This window comes from Eumetopias jubatus, unplaced genomic scaffold (genome assembly GCF_037043125.1).
Source record: "Eumetopias jubatus isolate StellerSeaLion01/CBP00866 unplaced genomic scaffold, mEumJub1_p1.0 scaffold_8, whole genome shotgun sequence".
Classification (NCBI taxonomy): domain Eukaryota; kingdom Metazoa; phylum Chordata; class Mammalia; order Carnivora; family Otariidae; genus Eumetopias; species Eumetopias jubatus.
The window spans coordinates 15,117,550-15,140,695 of NW_028274814.1; the positions used below are offsets into that span (position 1 = coordinate 15,117,550).

The window sequence follows — 23,146 nt, forward strand, 5'->3', positions numbered from 1 at the left end:
TATGACTCTGGAAAAGAGAGTAAAAGGTTTACAGCAACCAAACACTAAATTAAGAAAAAGGCAACTTAAAAATGGTAGGAAAGCTTTGGACATTTTTATTTTCCCTTAACCCATGCCCATCCTAGGTTCAGCAGAAGTCTTAAAGACAGCACTCATTGACTTTCCAATGTGGAACCCTGGTTCTCCATCCCACAGGTTCAGAGAGTTAAGTACAGACACAGAAGTTACAAGATCCACAGGAAACTACTGTTTAAACAAAAATAATAAGAATTCATTGTACGATTTATAACAAAGATAAATGCATGACAATAACTGCATATAGGCCAAAATAAGAGAAATGGAATTATATTATTTTAAGGACCTTGTACTATATGAGAAGTAGTATAATAATATCATTTGATGGTAAACAATACTGAGAAAAAGTTGTAAACTTTAAGCCCTAAGACAATGACTAACACAACACAACAAAATTTATGGCTAATAACACAAGGAAGTAGACAAGATGGAATCATAAACATCTCAAAAGAAGGCAAAAAAAGAAAAAGAAAAAACAAATGGAGCAAATAAAAAACAAGTATCAGGGCGCCTGGCTGGCTCAGTCAGTACAGCATGTGACTCTTGATCTTGGGGGTTGCGCGTTCAAGCCCCACGTCGGGTGCAGAGATTACTTAAAAAAATAAAATCTTCTAAAAAAAATAAAAGTAAAAAATAAAGAACAAGTATCAAGATGGCAGATTTAAATCTAACCATGTCATCAATCACACGAAATGTAAATTAACTAACCACCCCAATTAAAAGACACAAATTGCTGGAATGAATATAAACAAATGGCCAATAAGCACATGAAAAGATACTCAACATCACTAGTCATTACGGGAATGAAAATCAAAAATAAAATGAAATACCACTTCATATTCACCAGGATGGCTAAAACCAAAAAGACAAACATTATCAAGTACTGATATAGATAGGATATAGAAAAAGAGGACACCTGATGCTCTACGAGCTGAAATATAAAATGGTACCTCCACTTTGGAAAACAGACTGGCAATTTCTCAAAATAAGAGAGTTAACACATGACCCAGGAATTACACTCCTAAGAATAATCCGAAGAACTAAAACATATTTCCACAAAAAAAAAGTAAACAAATGTTCATAGCAGTACCATTTGTTCACACCAGTATTATTCAAAATGGCCAAATGAAAACAACCCAAATATACATCCACTGTTGAATGGTTAAGGAAAACATGGTATATGGATACACTGGAGTATCATTTGGCAATTAAAACAAATGAATTATTTAGACATGTTGCACCATGGACAAATCTGGAAAATCATACACTAAGTTAAAGAATCCAGTCACCAAAGACCACATATTGTATGATTCCAGTTAAATGGAATGTCCAGGGTAGGACAAATGGCCACAGACTGGGTTAACAGTTGCCAGGGTAGAAGTGTTCGAGAGAAATAGGAAGTGAATACTAATCATGGTGACAGTACGTCTTTTTAGCTTGATGAAAATGTTCTAAAATTGACTGTGATGATGGTTGCACAAGTCTTTGAATATTTTTAAAAACACTAAATTGTATACTTTAAGTCTATCAATTGTATGATATGTAAATAAAGCTGTTCTATAAAAAATTAACAATAAGAAAAATAACTCAATTTTTTTAATGGGAAAAAGATTTTTGAACACAGACATCACCAACGAAAATATAAGAATTACAAATAACCACATGAAAAAGATCTCAAATTTACTACTCATTAACAAAATGAAAATTAAAAGCAGACAGATACCACTCCACACCTATTAGAATGGCAAAAACTAAAAAGAGTCACCATACCAAGTGCTGAAGAGGATGTAGAGCAAACAGAACTCTCATATGCTGCTGACGGGAATGTAAAATGTTATAACCGCTTTAAAAAACAGTTTGTCAGCTCCTTAAAGAATTAAACATGCACTTATCATTATAAACTAGCCGTTTCATGCCTAAATATTTATCCAAGACCAAAAAAGACTATGATTATAGAAAATATGTTCTTAAATGTTAACAGTAGCTTACTCTGCAACACCTAAAAATATAAACAGTCTATCTACAGGTAAATAGATAAACTGCTATATCCATACAAAGGAAAAACAGTGAACCAAAAAAAAAGGAATAAACTATTGATGCATGTAACAACAAAATAATCTCAAAATATTTATACTCGTGGAAATAAGACAAAAATAGTGTCTGTATATACCATATACATATTTGAGTGTCTAGACACACATGCATACATACACATATATATTCCACTTAAATAAAACACTAGAAAAATACAAATTAATCTATAGTAATGGAAAGCAGATGAATGGTTACCTGGGACAAGGCTAGGGAGAGGAGGGCTGGTATAGATATAGTACAAAAGAGTAAGAAGAAAGTTTTAGGAGTGATGGATATGTTCACCGCCTTAATCATGCTGATGATTTCATGGGTACATACATTAGTCAGAATTTAACAAGTTGTTCACTTTAAAATATATACAGTATACTGAATGTCAATCACATCTAAATAAAGTTGTTTTAAGTATTTTTTAAAGAACAAAAATTTTTAAAAGGGATCTCAATCCAAATGTCAATTTATATTAAATGTTAGTCATTTATACACAACAATTAAGGCAGAGATTGAGAGGGAGTCAATTTAAAAAAAAAAAAGACTATACTACCATATGCTGCCTATAAGAGACACACTTTTAATAAAGACTGATAAGTTTAAAGCAAATGGATGGAAAATGGTATATGAAGCTAACAGTAAGAATTATAAAGGCTGAAGTGACTATTTTGATGTCACATAACACTATGAAACAAATACTCCATAGCTAAAAAGTGACATTTCCTAATGATAAAGAAGTAATTCAGTAGAAGATCAACAATGAGAAAAGTGTCTACACCTAATAATGACACATTAAAATACATAAAGTGACACCTGACACTACTAAAGGAAAAAACAGACATCATAACAGATACTTAACACACCATACTCAGTAACTAACAGATGAAGTAGATCCCTCCCAAAAATCAGTAAAGACATAAAAGAGGTTGGAGTGCCTGGGTGGCTCAATCGATTAAGCTTCTGACTCTTGATTTTGGCTCAGATGTTGATCTGAGGATGGTGAAATCAAGCCCCATGTTGGGCTCCACGCTCACTAGGGAGTCTGCTTGATATCCTCCCTTTCCCTCTGCCCCTCACCCCGCTCTAAAATCAATAATCTTAAAAAAGATATATAAAAGAGCTCAAATGTATCAGCGACCTTGATCTGACATTGTTTTTTTAAGATTTCATTTATTTATTTATTTGACAGGAGAGAGAGAGAGAGAGAGAGAGAGAGAGAGAGAGAGCGAGCACAAGCAGGGGGAGCAGAAGAGGGAGAAGGAGGCTCCCCACTGAGCATGGAGCCCAATACAGGACTTAATCCCAGGACCCTGAGATCATGACCTGAGCCGAAGGCAGTTACTTTACCAACTGAGCCAACCAGGCGCCCCAATCTAACTGACATTTATAGAATACTATATTCAACAGCAGAATACACATTCTTTTTCAAAGGCATATGGTACAGTTAACACAAACCGTATGCTAAGCCCTAAAATAAGTCTCAGTGAATTCTAAAGGACGAAAATCCTCTAAAACCACAACGAAATTAAATTAGCAACCAATAATCATTAAGTATCTAGGAAAACCCCTAATAAATGGAAAACAATATAATTCTAAATAAGAGTCAAAAAGAAAATCACAAGGGAAATTAGAAAACATTTTGAACTGAATGGGAACAAATATACAACATACCAAATTTTGTGACCCGTTGCAAAAGCAGGGCTAGCAGGGAAACTTACATCTTTATATACTTTTATTAAAAAAGATCTAAATTCAAAGACCCAGGTTGCTACTGTAACAAGTCAAAGAAGAAGAGCAAAATATACACAAAGTAATTAAAAGGAAGAAAACAGTAAAGATAAAAGGAGAAATCTAGAAAATAGAAAACAGGCAGACAATTTTAAAAATTAATGAAGCTAAATGTTGTTTTCTTAAAAGGGTAAACAAAACTGGCAAGTTCTATATACACTGGTCAAGGAAAAAACAAAAAACCAAGACTACAAATCACCAGTACCAACAATAAAAATGAGGTTATCACTACCCACACTATTGATCCAACAAACATTAACAGGATAATAACACTACAAACAACAGTACTCCAACAAATTCAACAAGTTACACGAAGTAGTCAACTTTCTTGACACAAGAACAACATAGGAGCATCTCTATACCTACTTTTCAAAAATAAGTTTATCAAACAAATTCCCAGAAAGGTTTCACTCTAACATCAGAAGGTTTCACTGATAAATTCTATCAAACATTCAAATAAAAAATAACACCTTGTACATAAATTTAAAAAAACATCATAGCCCTTACACAAGAAATCTGACAAAACCATTACAATTTTTAAAGAAATGGAGAATTAAAGTACATGACAATAAGATGTCTGTCAGGAGTTGGAAAAATGAATTTAGTTTCCTAAGAGTTTCACAGGGTTCAGAAAAAAAGTAAAAGCATTTATTAATATTAAATTTTATCAACCTAACAGAGCGGATAGAAAAGAATGATAAAAAGTAATCCAAGAGAAACCTCTACACATCTATTAAAATGACCAACATCCAGACCACTGACAACAACAAATGCTAGGAAGGATGAGAAGGAACAGGAACTCTCATTCATTGCTACTGGGAATGCAAATGGTATATCCTCTTTGGAAAACATTTTGGCGGTTTCTTACAAAAACTAAACATACTCTTACCGTATGATCAAAAGTGTGTTCCTTATTATTTACCTACCCAAAGGAGCTAAAAACATATCCACACAAAAACCTGCACATGCATGTTTATAACAGCAGCTTTATTCATGACTACCAAAACTCAAAAGCAACCAAGATGTCCTCCTATAGGTGAATAGATAAATAAAGTGTGGTATAGTACATCCAGACAAACCAGAAATCAGCACTAACAATAAATGAACTGCCAACCTATAAAAAGACAAAGAGGAAAATTAAAAGTTTATTTCTAAGTGAAAGAAATTAATCTGAAAAAGCTATATACTGTATGATTACAGCTACATATAGGACATTCTGGAAAATGCAAAACTGAAAAAAAAAGATCAGTGGTTGCCAGGGATTAGCAGGGAGGGAGGGAGGAACAGGCAGAGCAGAGAGGATTTTTAGGGCAGTGAAGGTGATGCCCTAAACTGTATGATATTATAATTACAATACTCTGTGTGATATATAAATGTCCAAACATACAAAATGTACAACACCAAGAGAGAACCCTAAAGCAAATAACAGACTTCAGATGTTATGATGTATCATCATACGTTCATCAGTAACAAATGTTCCAATCTGGTAAAGATGTTGATAATGAGGAGACTACACATGTGCAGAACAAAGGGTATACAGAAACCTAACTTCTGTTCAGTACTACTGGGAACCTAAAACGGCTCTAAAAAATAAAGTCTATTATTTAAAAAGTAATCCAAAAGAAGGTAAGAATAAAGAAAAAAATAACATAAAAGTAAAAAGACTGGCACCTGGGTGGCTCAGTCAGTTAAGCATCTACCTTCAGCTCAGGTCATGATCTCAGGGTCCTGGTATCCAGCCCCACATCGGCTCCCTGCTCAGCGGGGAGCCTGCTTCTCCCTCTGCCTCTGTCCCCACTCGTGCTCTCTCTCTCTCTCAAAAAAAATAAATAAATAAAATCATAAAAATAAAAAAAGTAAAAAGACAAATAGAAAACATTTAGTAAAACAGAAGTTTTAAATCCAAATCCAAATATACACACACAGAAATGCAGACAGGCACACATCTATATACATACATTAAATGTAAATGGAGTAGGGGCGCCTGGGTGGCTCAGTTGGTTAAGCGACTGCCTTCGGCTCAGGTCATGATCCTGGAGTCCCGGGATCGAGTCCCGCATCGGGCTCCCTGCTCGTCAGGGAGTCTGCTTCTCCCTCTGACCCTCCTCCCTCTCGTGTGCGCTCTCTCATTCTCTCTCTCTCAAATAAATAAATAAAATCTTTAAAAAAATGTAGATAGAGTAAAATTTACTCCAATTAAAGACAAAAACTGTTGGACTGGTAAAGAGGCAACTATTTGCTGATTAACAAGAGACAATGAGAATTCACAAAAACTAAAAGAAGATACACCATTTGAAAACAAAAACTAGTAGAAACCTAATGCAGTTATGTTAATATCAGTTGAAATATACTTTGAAGCAAAGAGAAAAAGAGTGGTACTCTACAATGATAAGAAATTCAATTCATAAAGAAAAAATACAGTAATTCTAAATGTGCATGCACCAAATAACATCATCAAATATATAAGGCAAAAACTGAGACTACATGACAATATGAAATATTAACATATCTTCTCCAGTAAATGACAGAATAAGCATTCAACATATCTGCAAGGATAAAGATGATTGTACCAACACAAATATCAAATACAACCTTATGGATATATAAAACACTACAATACTCCAACATCACAGAACTTTCTTAAAGCACAGATAGAACTCCTTTAAAAACTGACCATATCCTAGCCATAAACCAAGTCTCATTTAAGATCCCATATGACTGAGGGTGCCTGGGTGGCTCAGTTGGTTAAGCGACTGCCTTCGGCTCAGGTCATGATCCTGGAGTCCCGGGATCGAGTCCCACATCGGGCTTCCTGCTCAGCAGGGAGTCTGCTTCTCCCTCTGACCCTCTTCCCTCTCGTGCTTTCTATCTCTCATTCTCTCTCTCTCTGAAATAAATAAATAAAATCTTTAAAAAAAAAAAAAGATCCCATATGACTGAAATCAAAGACTATATATTCTGACGAGATTAAACTCAAAACTGATAATAAAAAGAGATATCCTCATGTATTTGGAAACAAACTTCTTTATTATCAATGGGTCAAAGTAGTAATTAGAAAGGAAGTTTAATTATGATGAAAATTATATCTAAGTTATAGGGTAAGTTAAATTTCTCCCCAGAAATACACAAGGTGAAAAGTATACACTGGAAAGCCTGCAAATTAATGAGCTAAATAAATTTCCATCTTAAAATTTTAGATGAGAGCCAAATAAACCTCCCCAAAAAAAGTATAAGGAAATAAAAATGTATTTGGAAATATGTATCTTCTGTTTGGGGGGCGCTGATAGTCACCCTTCTAAATGTGTGTGCACTGATCTCATTGCGGCTTTGATTTGCATTTCTATGTTGATTAGTGATGTTGATTATCTTTTCATGTGCCTGTTGGTCATGTGCATATCATCTTTGGAGCAATGTTTATTCATGCTCTTTGCCCATTTTTAAATCGGGTTATGTGATATTTTTGTTGCTGAGTACTAAGAAGAGTTCTTTATATATTATCTCCTATTCCATTGCCTTTTCAATTTGTTGATTGGGTTCTCTGAGGCACAAAAGTTTGTAAGCTTGTGTGGTCCCATTTGTCTATTTTTTTTCTCTATTTTTATCTTTTTTTCTTTTTGGCTATGTTATTTGGTGTCATATCCAAGAAATCATTTCCAAGCCCAAAGTCGTGAAGGTTTTCCCATATGTTTTCTTCTAGAAATTGCATAATTTTGAGTCTTAAGTACCTACATCTTTGATCTGAGTTAATATTTGTATATGGTGTAAGATAAGGGTCCAAGTTCATTCTCTGGCATGTGAATATCCCATTTTTGCCAACACTATTTGTTGAATAGACTGTCCTTTCCTCACTGAGTTGTCCTGACACTCTTATCAAGGATCATCTGACCAACATACAGAAGAGTTTATTTCCGGGCCTCTCTATTCTATGATTAGTCTATTTGTCATTATGCCAGTTCCACACTGTCTTGATTACTATGGCTGTGTAGTATGTTTGAAATCCAGAAGTATGAGTCCTCCAACTTTGTTCTTCATTTTCAAAACTGTTTTGGCTATTCGGGGACCCTTGAGATTCCCTATGAATTTTAAGATGAATTTTTGCATTTGCACAAAAAATGTTGTCAGGATTTTAATAGGGATTATGTTCACTATATAGATCACTTTAAGTACTACAGACACAGAACTGCTTTCCATTTAATTACACCTCCTTTCTTTTGCTTCAGCAGTGTTTCGTAGTTTTCAGTGTACAAGTCTTTTCCTCCTTGATTAGATTTATTCCTGTTTTATTTTTTACACTTTTATAAAAGGAATTAATTATCTTCTTAATTTCCTTTTCAAACTATTGTCACTGTATAAAAACAACTAATTTCGGGGGTGCCTAGCTGGCTCACTCAGTGAAATGTGCAACTCTTGATCTCAGGGCTGTGGGTTCAAATCCCACACTGGGTGTAGAGATTAATTAAAAATAAAATATTAAAAAAATAATTTAAAATAAATTAATAAATACAACTAATTTTTACATGTTGATTTTGTATTCTGCAAATTTGCTGAGTTTTTTAGTGCTAATAGTTTTTCTGTGGAATCTTTAAGGTTTGACAAATAAGATATCATCTGCAAACAAAGATAATTTTACCTCTTCCTTTTCGAACTGGGTGTTTTCGATTTCCTTTTCTTCCCTAAGTACTCTGGCTAGACTCCAATGATATGTTGAACAGTCATGAAGAAAGCAGGCATTCTTGCCTTATTCCCTGTCTTAGAGGAAAAGTTTTGTCTTTAATGATTGAGTATATTAGCTATGGGTTTTTCATATATGGCTTCAGTATATATGTTAAGGTAGTTTCCATCTATCCAAGTTTGAGGAGTTCATTTATCATGATAGGGTGTTGAATTTTGCCAACTGTTTTTTTCTGCATCAATGGAAAGGAAATGATCACGCGGGTTTTGTCCTTCATTCTGTTAATATGGTGTATTACACATTGACTGACTTTCATATGCTGAACTATTCTTGCATTCCGGGAATAAATAAATCGTATATGATCCTTTTAATGTGCTGCTGAATTCAGTTTGCTAGTATTTTGTTGAGGACTTTTACATCCATATTTATCAGGGATACTGGTCTGTAGTTTTCTTTTTTGCTTGTAAAGTCTTTGTCTGGTTTTTGTTCTCAGAATAATGCTGACCTCATAAAATGAGCTCCAATGACCTCTTCAATTTTTTGGAAGAGTTTCCAGAAAATCAATTCTCTGGTGAAGCCATCTGGTTCTGGACTTTTCTTTGTTGGGTTTTAAATACTGATTCAATCTCCTTACTAGTTGTTGGTCTGTTCAGATTTTTATTTCCTTATGACTCAATCTTGGTAGGCTGCATGTTTCTAGGACTTTATCCACTCTTCTAGGTTATTCAATTGCTATCAAACTATTAAATTCTCTAATAATCCTTTTTATTTCTATGTTATCAGCTGTAAGGTCCCCCTTTTCCATTTCTAATTTTAATTATTTGTATACTCTTTTTTTCTTAATTTAGCTAACAGTGTGGAATCTAAAAAAAATAAAACAAATGAATAAACAAACAAAAAAGCAGAATCAGATCTATAAATACAGAGAACTAATGGCCGCCAGAGGGAAAGGGGGTGGGGGAATGGATAAAATGGGTAAAAGGAAGTAGGAGATACAGGCTTCCAGTTATGGAATGAATAAGTCACAAGAATAAAGGGTACAGCATAGGGAATATGGTCAGTTATATGGTGACAGATGGTAGCTAACACTTGCAGTGAGCACAGCAGAACTTACAAAGAAGTTGAATCATTATGCTGTACACACTGAAACTAATTTAACATTGTATGTCAACTATACTCAAATAATAAAATAAATGGCACCCGTGCCATAAAAAAAAAAAATCTAGCTAACAGTCAATTTTGTTTTTTTTTTTTCAAAAAACCAACCTTTAATTTCACTGATTTTTTATTCTCTATTCTGTTTATCTGTTTTCTAATCTTTATTTCCTTCCTTCAGTTTGCTTTGTGTTTGTTCTTTTTTATCTAGTTTTTTGAGGAGTTAAATTAAGTTGTTGATTTGAGATCTTTATGTCATATCCAAGAAAAGGACAGAGGGGTATAAGGTACAAAAAGGGAACAAATGTTGTAAGTTTAATTATGGAAGGGAGCCTGGGTGGCGCAGTAAGTTGGGAATCCAACTCTTCATTGTGGTTCGGGTCGTGACCTCAAGGTCCTGAGACTGAGCCCCAAATCTGGTTCCGCACTCAGCACGGAGTCTGCTTCAGATTCTCTCTCCCTCTCCCTCAAATAAATAAATAAATCTTAAAAAAAAAAAAAAAGATTAATTGTGGAGGGGTTGGCAGGGGGTAGGTTCACTTAGTTCTGTACACAATTTGTGGAGAGGTAAATCTGCCTTTAACTGAAATGGGCAGGGTAACTAAATGGAATGAGAAAGTGGAGTTCAGATATCCATGCTGGGTTTTTTGCTTCTACTGTGTCTTTTCTTAACTGAAATATAGTTGACGCATAATGTTACATTAGTTTTAGGTGTACAACATAGTGATTCCACAACTCTATATCAAATGTCCACATTACATTTATGTACCTATCACACAAGCAGATGATGTGGCAAACAACTACATATTTATGAATCCAGAGTTCAAGAGAAAAGAAAAGGTTGGAGATATAAGTTTCGGTGCTATCAAAGTATACACATGTTATTCAAGCCATAATACTCAATAAGTTCATTCTGGAAGTAAGTGTAGGAGGCCTATACCCCGAAGCACTCTAATATTCAGAGGTTAATGTCTGCAAGACAAGAGTCTGGAAAAATACAAGGGGCAATCAATAAGGTCAAAGGAAAAGAAGAGTGCTATCCCAGCAACAAAATGAAGTAAATGCTCAAGAAAGAATGATTGAAATTGTCAGACGCCTGGGTGGCTCAGTTGGTTAAGCGACTGCCTTCGGCTCAGGTCATGATCCTGGAGTCCCAGGATCGAGTCCCGCATCAGGCTCCTTGCTCAGTGGGGAGTCTGGTTCTCCCTCTGACCCTCCCCCCTCTCATGCTCTATCTCATTCTCTCTCTCAAATAAATAAATAAAATCTTAAAAAAAAAAAGAATGATCGAAATTGTCAAATGTTGCTAACGATCAATTATTATGGGACTTGAGAACTGGTTCGGCCACATGGAGATCACTGATTACTTTATCAAGAACAGGCCTTGGTGGCATGGTGGGGAAAAGCCTGACTGGAGTAAACTCAAGAATGAAAGAGATGTGGGGCACCTGTGTGGCTCAGTTGGTCAAGCGACTGCCTTTGGCTCAGGTCATGATCCTGGAGTCCCTGGATCGAGTCCCACATCGGGCTCCCTGCTCGGCAGGGAGTCTGCTTCTCCCTCTGACCCTCCCCCCTCTCATGTGCTCTCTCTCTCTCATTCTCTCTCTCTCAAATAAATAAAATCTTAAAAAAAAAGATGAAAAAATAAGAAATGAACTGGAAGAAATAAAATTGTCATTTACACACATTATCATTGTCTGTATAGAAAATACAGAATGCCAATTTCAACAATTTGCATAGAATACAACTAGTTCAGGGCACCTGGGTGGCTCAGTCAGTTAAGCGTCTGCCTTGAGCTCAGGTCATAATCCCAGGGGCCTGGGATAGTGCCCCCCGTCAAACTCCGCACTGAGCTCTGTCCCTTCCCTTGCTCATGCTCTCTCTCTCTCTCGAATGAATAAAATCTTTTATTTTTTTTTTAAAGAGCATGAGAGGGAGAAGCAGACTCCCCGCTGAGCAGGGAACCCGATGTGGGACTCGATCCCGGGACTCCAGGATCATGACCTGAGCCGAAGGTAGTCGCTTAACCGACTGAGCCACCCAGGCGCCCTGAAAAAAATCTTTAAAAAAAAAAAATACAACTAGTTCTTCTAGGTTTTTCTTTTCATTTTATTTTTAACTCTAATATACAGCTTACTATGCATAGGCCTTGTTCTACACACGTCACATATCTTATTAAACTCTCAAAACCCAATAGAGTATATAATATTAAACACATTTTATGGACTTGGGAGAAAACTGTACCATAAAGAAATGAATACAATTCTAAAATTTTATATGTAAGAATGATGTTCCAAGACTATTCAGGTTCTATCTGAAGAATAATAAAGGGGCTCTTACCTTCCCAGACTTGAGAGCTTATTATAAAGTTGACTTTCACCACAACAGCCACAGTGAGCATGTTAAAAAACTTGCTTTAATCAAGTCATCTCTCAGTTCAAATCACCCCAATGGTGTAGCAACTTATCCTATGTAACACCAAGTTATTACAGTGATCTTGCAAATCCTACAGGACCTATGTCCACACCATCCTCCAATCCATTAATCTCAGGTCTCTTCAAATGTCATTTCTTCAGTGGAGTCTTCCCCAATCACTTTACTTAAAATTTCAAAAGCACATTTCAGATTTCGCTCTGCATCCTCTTCTTCATTTTTCTCCATAATACATGGCATACTGTACATTTTATTTACCTATTTCATTTATTATCCAACTTCCCTCTCCAAATGTAAGTAAACCTGAAAGGGCATGGATTTTTGGTCTGTTTTGTTCACTGCTATCTAGAACACCGCCTGCAGCACATAGGAGGCAACACAATAAATATATTGTTCAAAGAATGTCAATTTTCCATAAGCTAATCTACAAATTTAAGAAAAGCATCATCAAAATACCAAAGGGATTTTTAAAAAATTAAATAGCCTGATAATATCATCAGTGATGTCTTGTGGATTTTTTGTACTCCCGGATATGACAAGATGAGCAGTAGACTTAACCTCTATGGTACTTTTTCCCAAAAGCCATCAACCAAGCTAATTATGAGAAAATACCAGGCGAACCCAGATTGGGGGTGGGGGGGGTACTGAACATGTACTCAAAACTGCTTAAATAGCCTGATAATATCATCAGTGATGTCTTGTGGATTTTTTGTACTCCCGGATATGACAATATGAGCAGTAGACTTAACCTCTATGGTACTTTTTCCCAAAAGCCATCAACCCAAGCTAATTATGAGAAAATACCAGGCAAACCCAGATTGGGGGGGTTACTGAACTGTACTCAAGCCTGCTAAGGCAATGAAAAACAAGAAAAGACTGAGAAATTCTAACAAACAGAGGAGACATAGAGACATGGCAATTAAATGTAAAAGAACATTAAGGGGGAAAAAATGGTAAAATTAAAAAAAAGACAACCAACCACCTGGTAGGAAAAACTCCAGCAATTCATACTACAAAGGACTAATTTCCATAATACACCAACAGCTCCTACACAACAATCCAAATATGTACCTTGAGGAATTCACCAAGAGAAAACGGAGGTAAGAATATGAAGGAATACTTCACATAAAGGAAATACAAATTAGCTTTTAAGCATATGAAAAGTTGATAAACTTCTCTCACAATAACAGAAATACAAATTAAAGCTATATTGACATAATTTTTATCTACCAGATTGACAAATATAAAAAGATCCTTAATAATGATGGATGGAAAGGGTTAAGAGCTAGACTCAGAATCCCTCCTTCAGGCTGTGGAGGAAAATATGGTAGTTTAACTTCTTGTAACACCAACTCTGAAGATTGATGACAGTATTGTAGGGTGTGCCATGTCCTAATAACTTATCTGAGCGTGCTCTTTATTTTAGCCTGTTGTTAGCCTGTGGTACTTGGTTGTCAGGAGTATGTACAACTTACATAATTTATGGTCCACAGCTACATTAAAATAGAATAGCCAGCCACTTACACATACAGTCTATATGACTAGTAGACTTTTTTTTAAGATTTTATTTATTTATTTGACAGAGAGAGACACAGTGAGAGAGGGAACACAAGCAGGGGGAGTGGGAGAGGGAGAAGCAGGCTTCCCGTGGAGCAGGGAGCCCGATGCGGGGCTCAATCCCAGGACCCCAGGATCATGACCCGAGCCAAAGGCAGAAGCTTAACGACTGAGCCACCCAGGCACCCCAAGTAGTAGGCATTTTTAAGCTGAGGGTAACCAAATCTGGTGGCTTCCCCATGCTAATGTGACCTGCATTCACATTAGCTTCTGGTCAACCTTAAAACCAAAACAATGACAACATTAAGTCTTGCATCAGAGTTTGGAAGTCTCTGTATTATTTCAATTGTATATACTTTTCCTTTATTGGTGTTGGATAAGCCAATTACGACGTGAGTTTGATGAATAAAACAAAACTGAAACCCACTCAGATGGTTGTATAACTGCTGAGGTAAGTATGATAAGAACAGGTTCTTCTCACGTATTGTGAATAAAGTGTGAATTACTACAATCTCAACAGAGGAGGATTTGGCAAAATCCACTGAAATTAGAGGTGTTCATACCCTCCGACCCAGCAATTCCACTTGTAGGAATTTTTGCTAATCACCCAGTATCGATGATTACATTGTATACGGTTATGCAGTCTCTGTGGTACTTTGTTAAATAAAAAAAAAAAAAAAAAAAAAAATGGGGGTGCCTGGGTGGCTCAGTTAGTTAAGTGTCTGACTCTTGATTTTGGCTCAGGTCATGACACCAAGCCCTGAGTTGGGCTCCCCACTGGGCTCCCTCTGCCCCTCACCCACATGTGTACTCTCTCTCTTTAAAAAAGAAAAAAAAAGGAGGCAGAACAGAGAAGCCAACTTGAAAAGAAGTGTTGGTGAGAATGAAAGGAATTGGATCTTTCATACATTGCTTGTGGGAATGTAAAAACGGCGCAGCCACTATGAAAAAGTTTGGTGGTTCCTCAGAAAGTTAAACACAGAATCACTATCTGACCCCATCAATGCCACTCCTAGTATATGTCCCCCCAAAACTGAAAAGAGATAAAGATAAAACAGATACTTGTACAACCAAGTTCATAGCAGCACTATTCACAACAATCAAAAGGTAGAAACAACACAAATGTCCAAAAAGTGAAAGGACCAACATAATGTAAACAATCTCTCTCTCTCTCTCACACACACACACACACACACACACACACAAGTTATTATTCAGCTATAAAGAGGACTGAAGTACTAATACAGGCTGCAACACTGATGAACCTGAAAAACATTATGCCAAGATAGAAGAGAGACTCAAAAGCTTATACACTGTGTGATTATTATAGTTATGTAAAATGTACAGAATAAGTAAATCCATAAAGACAAAAAGCAGATTGGTGCTTGCCAAGGGCTAGGGAAGGAAGGGTAGAAGGTAGAATGTACAGTTTCTGCTTATGAAAGCATACTTTCTTTTAAGGTGATAAAAATGTTTTGGAAACTGACAAAGGTGGTCGTTGCACAACACTGTGAAAGTAGTAAATGTCACTAAACTGTATAAATTAAGTTGGTTAATGTTATGCTATACGAATTTTACCTCAATTTTAAGAAAAAAGAATAAAATATCCTGTCCTTCCTTCACAAACTGCACTTCAGGGTAATGAAATAGCTGATAAGGAATCGGTTCTCTGTATAGAAATATTCCTGCTCCTAATGACAGAATTTCACAATTTAATCAACCTCTATTGAATAAAATAATGGTCCAGATACCGGTCAGCAGCTGCTAATATCACAAAAAAGAGGATAACCAAATATCACATGCCTCATAAAGGAAATATACAACACTATGAAGTATTTTTTTTTATTTGTTTATTTGACAGAGAGAGACACAGCGAGAGAGGGAACACAAGCAGGGGGAGTGGGAGAGGGAGAAGCAGACTCCCCGCAGAGCAGGAAGCCCGATGCAGGGCTCCATCCCAGGACCCTGGGATCACGACCCGAGCCAGCTTAACGACTGAATATGATCAACCCACAATAAACTGAATATGATCAAGCCTCTGAATATATCTAATTACTAATGTACAGAATATATGGAACAAAGTAACATGTTCACACACACACACACACCATCTGAGAAGCAATCAATAAAATGTACTGTGGGAAACTATACAGGGCAAATGTCCCAGGTTTTTCCATAAGTAAAGTGACAAGGGAATGGAGGGGAGAGGGTACAAAGAGACCTAAGAGACATATTAAGCAATTACAATGTATGCACCTTATACATCCAGCTTATGGACCTTATTTAGACATTGATGCATTCAAATACAAAAAGAAAACATGTAGGGAGACAATGAGGAAAATCTGAACAATGACTGAACAGTTGATGGCTTTAAGAAATTCCTGTCCATTTTTTTTATGTGTGATAATATATCGTGTATTTTTAAAATATCCACATGTTAGTGATACTCACAAAATTCAAAATAATCAGAATGGCATAGGAAAGATTTAGATGAAACAAGACTAGCCATCACTTGATCACTGTTGAAGCTAGGTACCCGGGGATTCTCTCTACTTTTATGTATGCTCAAAGTTTCCCATAATAAAATAGGTATATTTTTTAAAATATACCCGCAAAATTTTACCACTTAATATCTCTGATGTCCATGCCCTCATTTTTACCCTCCTACTACTGCTGTCTTCAACCTTCCCCTCATCAATCTCTCTCTTAAACTTACTGCAATAAAGCAGAGTCTCATCTTTGTACGGTTTAGATTCTAAAGCAAAAAATTAGCATAATCAAAACCGTTTTTGAAAAATCCCTTAAGATTCCAATTTTGAATATATAACCCTGTCAGATTTTGTAAGTTCTTCTCATTTTTCTGTCAGTTAGTATCTATCAATGGCCTCAATTCATTCTGAAATTTCTTCAAGAATGTTAAGTATCAAATAATCTAATTAAAAATGGGCAAAAGACATGGACAGATATTCCTCCAAAGAAGACATACAGATGGCCAATAGACGCATGAAAAGATGATCAACATCACTTATCATCAGGGAAATACAAATCAAAACCACAATGACATATCACCTCACACATGTCAGAATGGCTAAAATAAAAAACACAAGAAACAACAAGTGTTGGTGAGGATGTGAAAAAAAAGGAACTCTTGTGCACTGTTAGTGAAAATGCAAACTGGTGCAGCCACTGTGGAAAACAGTACAGAGGTTCCACAAAAAATTAGAAACAGAACTGCCATATGATCCAGTAATCACACTACTGGATTACAAAAAATACTAATTTGAAAAGATATATGCACCCCTATATTTACTGCAACATTATTTATAATAGCCAACTTATGGAAGCTGCCCAAGTGTCCACCAATAGATGAATGGATAAAGATGTGGGGGCACCTGCTGGCTTGGTCAGAAAAGCATGCAACTCTTGATCTTGGGGTCATGAGTTCAAGCCTCACACTGGGTGTAGAGATTACTTAAAATAAGTGAACTTAAAAAATATATATTACACACACGCACGCACACACACACAGAGGAATACCATTCAGCCATTAAAAGGAATGAAAGCTTGACACTTGCAAAAACATGTATGGATCCAGAGTTAATCTAATGCTTAGTAAAATAAGTAAGTTGGAAAAAAACAAATACCATATTATTTCATTCATATTTGGAATTTAAGAAAAAACAAATGAACAAAGAAAAAAAGAGACAAACCAAAAAACAGACTCTTTAAGTATAGAGCACAAACTGATGGTAGGGTCGGTGTGAACTAGGTGAAGGGGATGAAGAGTAACACTTATCTTGATGAGAACTGAGTAATATATAGAATTGCTGAAATCACTATATTGTATACCTGAAGCTAATGTAATAGTGAATGTTAACTATACCAGAATTAAAATTTTTTTTAGTTTTAAAAAAACAAAAGAATGTAAAGTAACATCACCACCTCTTGCCTGACCCCCTCAATAATGTATTTCACATCTTTGTCAGTGATGGTTGGGGAAAACCCTACAATAATTCACAGGGATTTCCATATAGGTTTGCCTAGAACGTAGGCTCAGTGAGTAAAATGGCAAACTGAATTACCTCTACAAATTATTTTTTTCTTATCTCCTCCCACCCCCACCCCCCAGGCTATATAGGTGATTTCAAGTATGTTAAATGCACTTATGATCCAGCTCTACTGTTCTTTTTTTATAGCTTGTCTGGTCTCAGATCCTTCCAATCCATTCACCACAATGCTGTCAGAGAGTAACCTTTCTAAAACAGAAATCTCATGTTATTCCTCAGCTTCAGTGGCTCCCCACAATCAACAGGATCAAGTCCTTAATACAGAAAAGGGGAGGGGTGAGGGGAGGGGGAGAAGGAAGGGACAGGAAGATGAGTAGGGGAGAGGGGAAGGAATGACAACTTTGCCTATATCATTAGTTGCACCTCTCAGAAGGCCTGCTATTCAAACTTTACAGTCTAATTCCAAATCATTTTCAATTCTTTGATATATTTGTGTCTTTTATCATTTGCGTCTCCTTCTGCCTATAATACACCAACCCCACTTTTCACACACCAAACTATGTTAAGCTTGTTAAATATCTACTTACCTTTAACAACTGAGAACTACATACAGCAGATGAGATTGAGAAAATTAGAAGCTGCATTGAGAAACTCCTCATCCTATTGCCAAGAAAAAACCTAAACTAAAACCTGTAACATATTTCCCAGCATGAAAAAGGGGTGTTAGATATTAAAGAATAGTTATTATAAAAAAAAAAAGAATAGCCATTATCAATATTGTACCATCAGGTACATTATGGGGTTTTGTTAACTACTCCAGAAATATAATTAGCATTCTGATAGGAAAATGCATTCCAGGTCCCAAAATAATTTACAAATCAATTTTGGAACACAGATTAGTTGAATGTTTTAAATACACATCAAATTTAGACTCTAATAAAGATGGCATTTCAAATCAGTGAAGAAAAGATGAACTGTTCAATAAATGGTGATGGGACAAATGATAGCATTTTAGCATCTAGGAAAAAATAAAGTTGGATCCATACCTCACACTGTATTACCTGGATACATTCCAAATGTATCAAAGATTAAACTGTAAAAAAAAAAAAAAAAGAAACCATAAAAATACTAGAGGAAAATGTGAAAGAATTCCTTTATTAACTTTGGAGTAGGGAAGGCCTTTCTAACTAATGGTTCAAAATACAGAATCCATGAAAGACAAGATTAATCAATTCACCTAAATAAAAAAAGCAAAGACTTCTGCATGGTAAAAAGCCCCATAAGCAAAGACTAAACAACTGGGCAAAAAAAACTAGCCCAATTCATATCACAAAAGCCTAATGAATGAATGAGAGGCACCTATGAAAGCTCGAACAAATCAAAAAGAAAATGATCAACAACCAAAGAGAGAAAACATATTAACAGGCCAGAAAGAGAAAAATACAAATTGCTTTTAAAAATATAAGATGCTCAGCTTCACTCATAGTAATAGAAATGCAAAATAACTGCTCTGAGATACCAATTATCACCTACTGGATTACCAATGGATATGGAGAATAAGTTTTTCATTCACTGTACTAGAAACATAAATTCGTACAACCGCCGAGGAAAACAATTTGGGAATATCTATCAAATTAACTATAAACTTTGACCCAATAGTTCCACCCCTGGGATTAATAATCCTACAGATGTATGTACGTATGACATGTATACAAGCATTAGTCATAAAAGCAGAAGACAGAAAGTCTATCCACAGGTGACTACATAAAAAAGAGAGCTTTATACTGGTAATAAATTGTTCAGTAGAAAAATTAAGATGCAAAAGAGTATGTATATTCACCCATCTGTATAAATATTAGAAGAAAATATTACTTTATTCATATGTATTTGTATATAGGAAGAAAACTCTAGAAGGATATGCAAATAAGTAATAACAGCAATTATATCACCAGCAGGAAAGTTGTTGAGAAACTAGGCAGATGGTGAACAGGAATAGGAGCAAGCGTTTCTCTAATATTTTTAAAATTTTGTACAATGTGACTACATAACATCGCCTGAACATTAAATTTGTATATAAATAAACTTATGTAGAGCTAGGCAAAAACACTCTATTTTTCCCTTTATTTACTCATGTCATTCCTCTATTCTACACCAAAAATGTTTTAGAGGTGGCTGCCCAAAATGGAAGAGTGTACTAACAGGAGTTATAACCTCTACTTTTATGAGTTTCTTCATCAGTTTATTTTCACAGTATGCCACAGTTTGATAAATTCATGTCTACGTATTTAAGAGTGGTACAGAGCTATAAAGAAAAACGATTTCTCAGAGGGAGGTAACTAAAAATGGAGATGTAAATGAAAAATACAAATTGGGGTCCTCAGGAAAGCACACCAAAATTTAAAGACAGAAGTCAGCATTTCTCTATATTCAAGCAACAAAAGTCCTCAGGGTGTTAAAATTAACATTCACTAGAAATATCATCTGGGGATGCCTGGGTGGCTCAGTCATTAAGCGTCTGTCTTTGGCTCAGGTCATGATCCCGGGGTCCTGGGATCGAGCCCCACATCGGGCTCCCTGCTCCGCGGGAAGCCTGCTTCTCCCTCTCCTACTCCCTCTGCTTGTGTTCCCTCTCTCGCTGTGTCTCTCTCTCTCAAATAAATAAATAAAATCTTTAAAAAAAAAAACAAACTTGTCCAGCAATACACAAAAGAGAGGGGGAAAAGACTCTAAAACATCAGAGTTTAGCTCTAACAACAGAAAAAGTAGCTTATTTTTCCAAAAATAATTTCTAATACGAGAGAATTATACCCATTAAAAAAGTCAAGATTTTAATTAGAAGTATGTGGACCATTCTACATTAAAAAAACAATGCTTAGGGGTACCCGGATGGCTCAGTCCATTAAAAGTCTGACTCTTGATTTCAGCTCACTTTCAAGATCTCAGGGTCATGAGATCAAGCCCAGATTCGGACTCTGTGCTGGGTGTGGAGCCCTCTCTCTCTCTTTTTCCCTCTCTCTTTCCCACTGCACCCTCCCACTCACACTCTCTCAAAAAAAAAAGCTTAAAAGTTTATCCATAAATTATGTAGCAAAAAAGATTCATAAATTACATCCATTACTATTAAAAATATTTGAGTGGTAAACATTTGATATTATAATATGAACTACCAGATATTTTTAAATACTCCTCCACTCCAGTTTTCAATAAAAAATTTTTTAAAGATCTCTGTACTTACCCCCATTATCTGTTCTTTTTAAAGCTCCATCCTTATGAGGACACAGTTCACATCTCTATTTTTAAAAAAAAGAAAGAAAAGAAATTTTTCAGATTACCAAAGTATAACATCTTCCCTATAACCTCAAAACTATTAAAATGTGGGAACCGGGGCACCTGGGTGGTTCAGTCAGTTAAGCGGCTACCTTTGGCTCAGGTCATGATCCCAGGGTCCTGGGATGGGGTCCCGCATCAGGCTCCCTACTCAGCGTGGAGTCCGCTTCTCCCTCTCCCTCTGCCCATTCCCGCTACTCGTGCTTGCTCTCTCACAAAAATCAGTAAATAGAGTAAGTTTCAATGACATTGTCTCACTATTCAGAATATGCTCCTGGAGGTCACACCTGAGTATTTATTATTTGTACCCTACCTTGCTGCTCTCCAAAGAGGTTTTGCAGCATATAATAAAGTAATATAAACAAATTATGAAGGAAAATGAGAAGAAAATTAACATAAAATAGTGAATAAGTAATGAAACATAAGCCATTAGATCCTATATTCATCTTCCAGTATTTCACTCTCCCGATTTTCCTCTAACCTCTTTGGCAACACATTTCTGATCACCATGTCTAACCTTTAAATGAGGTAGTTCCTCAGGGCTCCGGCTTAACATGCGTTCTCATTTCATGTCCAACACTAGTCAATCTCATATCTTCCATACATCTGTTACCAACTAAATTACAAGTCAGTCAGTGACTCTCAAATTTTACTTCCTATTAAGCTTTGTCCCTGGATCTAACATAAAACTTCCTACAATTGCAATGGCACTTTAAGCACTATCCGAAATCTATAGCAACACTTGCTCTTCCTGCAGTATTCTCTATCGTTTTTAAGTTTATTAATTTTTTTTAGTAATCTCAACACCAAATATGGGGCTTGAACTCACGACGCCACAATCAAGAATCACATGCTCTTTTAGGGACCTGGGTGGCTCAGATGGTTTAAGCGTCTGCCTTCGGCTCAGGTCATGATCCTGGGGTCCTAGGATCAAGACTCAGATCGGGCTCCCAGCTCAGCAGGGAGTCTGCTTCTCCCTCTCCCTCTGCCCCTGCTCATGCTCTCTCTCTCCGTATCTGTCTCAAATGAATAGATAAAATCTTTAAAAAAAAAAAAATCACATGCTCTTTTGACAGACAGCCAAATGCCCCTTCCCTATCTTTTTAAGGATACTCTCAACCACATATTGCCCATACAAGACACCTAGACATCATCTTTTGACAGCTTCACCCTATTCGCTCATATTTAATCAAACAGTGTACTTTGCCCATTCATCCTCCTGAGTACTGGTGAGATCTGACTACCTCTCTCCATCTACACTATTAGCCAACTGCAAGCCAACATCAACTTTCATAAGGACCACTTCAGGGACCCCCACTCAATACTCTCCCCATACTTACTCTTACCTATACCACCAATCTAGAGTGAACTTCAAAAATGCAGGTTCAAGTATATCACTATGCCACTTAATAAACATTTTAATGGTTTCCCTACATGATCTAGCCCCTACTTACCTCCACAACCCTCTCTTTTCAACATCTCACTGTCTAGGCAATACTGCCTTTTCTTCTTTCACTTTTGTTTTGTTTTAAATAAACTCTATGTCCAACATGGGGCTCGAACTCAGGATCAAGAGTCTCATACTCTACTGACTGAGCCATCCAGGTGCCCCTCTTCTTTCGGTTCTATAAATACTCCAAAGTTCATTCTTGCTTCACAGCCCTTAAGTGTGTTGTTTTTACTCTCTACCTGTAATGCCTGTCCTACACCCTAACCCTCTTTCACAGCTGGGTAACTTCTATTCAACCCACAAGTTCTTGCTTAAAGTCACTTCCTCAAAGATTTCCCTGATTCCCTCCATTAGATTAGGTGCCATATTACAAATTGCCTACACTTCCTTCTTGTCATATACTGCAATCACAATTAACTATGCAATTGTGTTTATCTCCTCTGCTAGAGTATAAGCTCCATTTCATGGCTGTAGCCCTAGCATCTATCCATCTCCAGACATGGTAACTCAAAAACTATATGATGAATGGACAGAAGAAGCAAAAACACAAGCACACTTGCAAAACGCAGGCAATAATTTGGTTCTAAGAGATACAGCAAC

The 23,146-nt window shown here is 36.2% G+C and overlaps 1 protein-coding gene across 10 annotated transcripts in view; it reads right to left on the bottom strand.

Annotated features, from left to right (window-relative positions):
* The window catches only part of MLLT10 (MLLT10 histone lysine methyltransferase DOT1L cofactor), a 217,726-nt gene that overhangs the window by 138,965 nt on the left and 55,615 nt on the right, over positions 1-23,146 (bottom strand). For 9 of the 10 annotated variants that reach the window (XM_028114111.2, XM_028114114.2, XM_028114117.2 and 6 more), the window contains exon 4: positions 21,005-21,059. In XM_028114111.2, the coding sequence (XP_027969912.1) occupies positions 21,005-21,059 (55 nt within the window). Of the gene's footprint in view, positions 1-18,815; positions 18,864-21,004; positions 21,060-23,146 lie in introns of those variants that run through there. The other variant, XM_028114115.2, reaches the window with a different exon arrangement.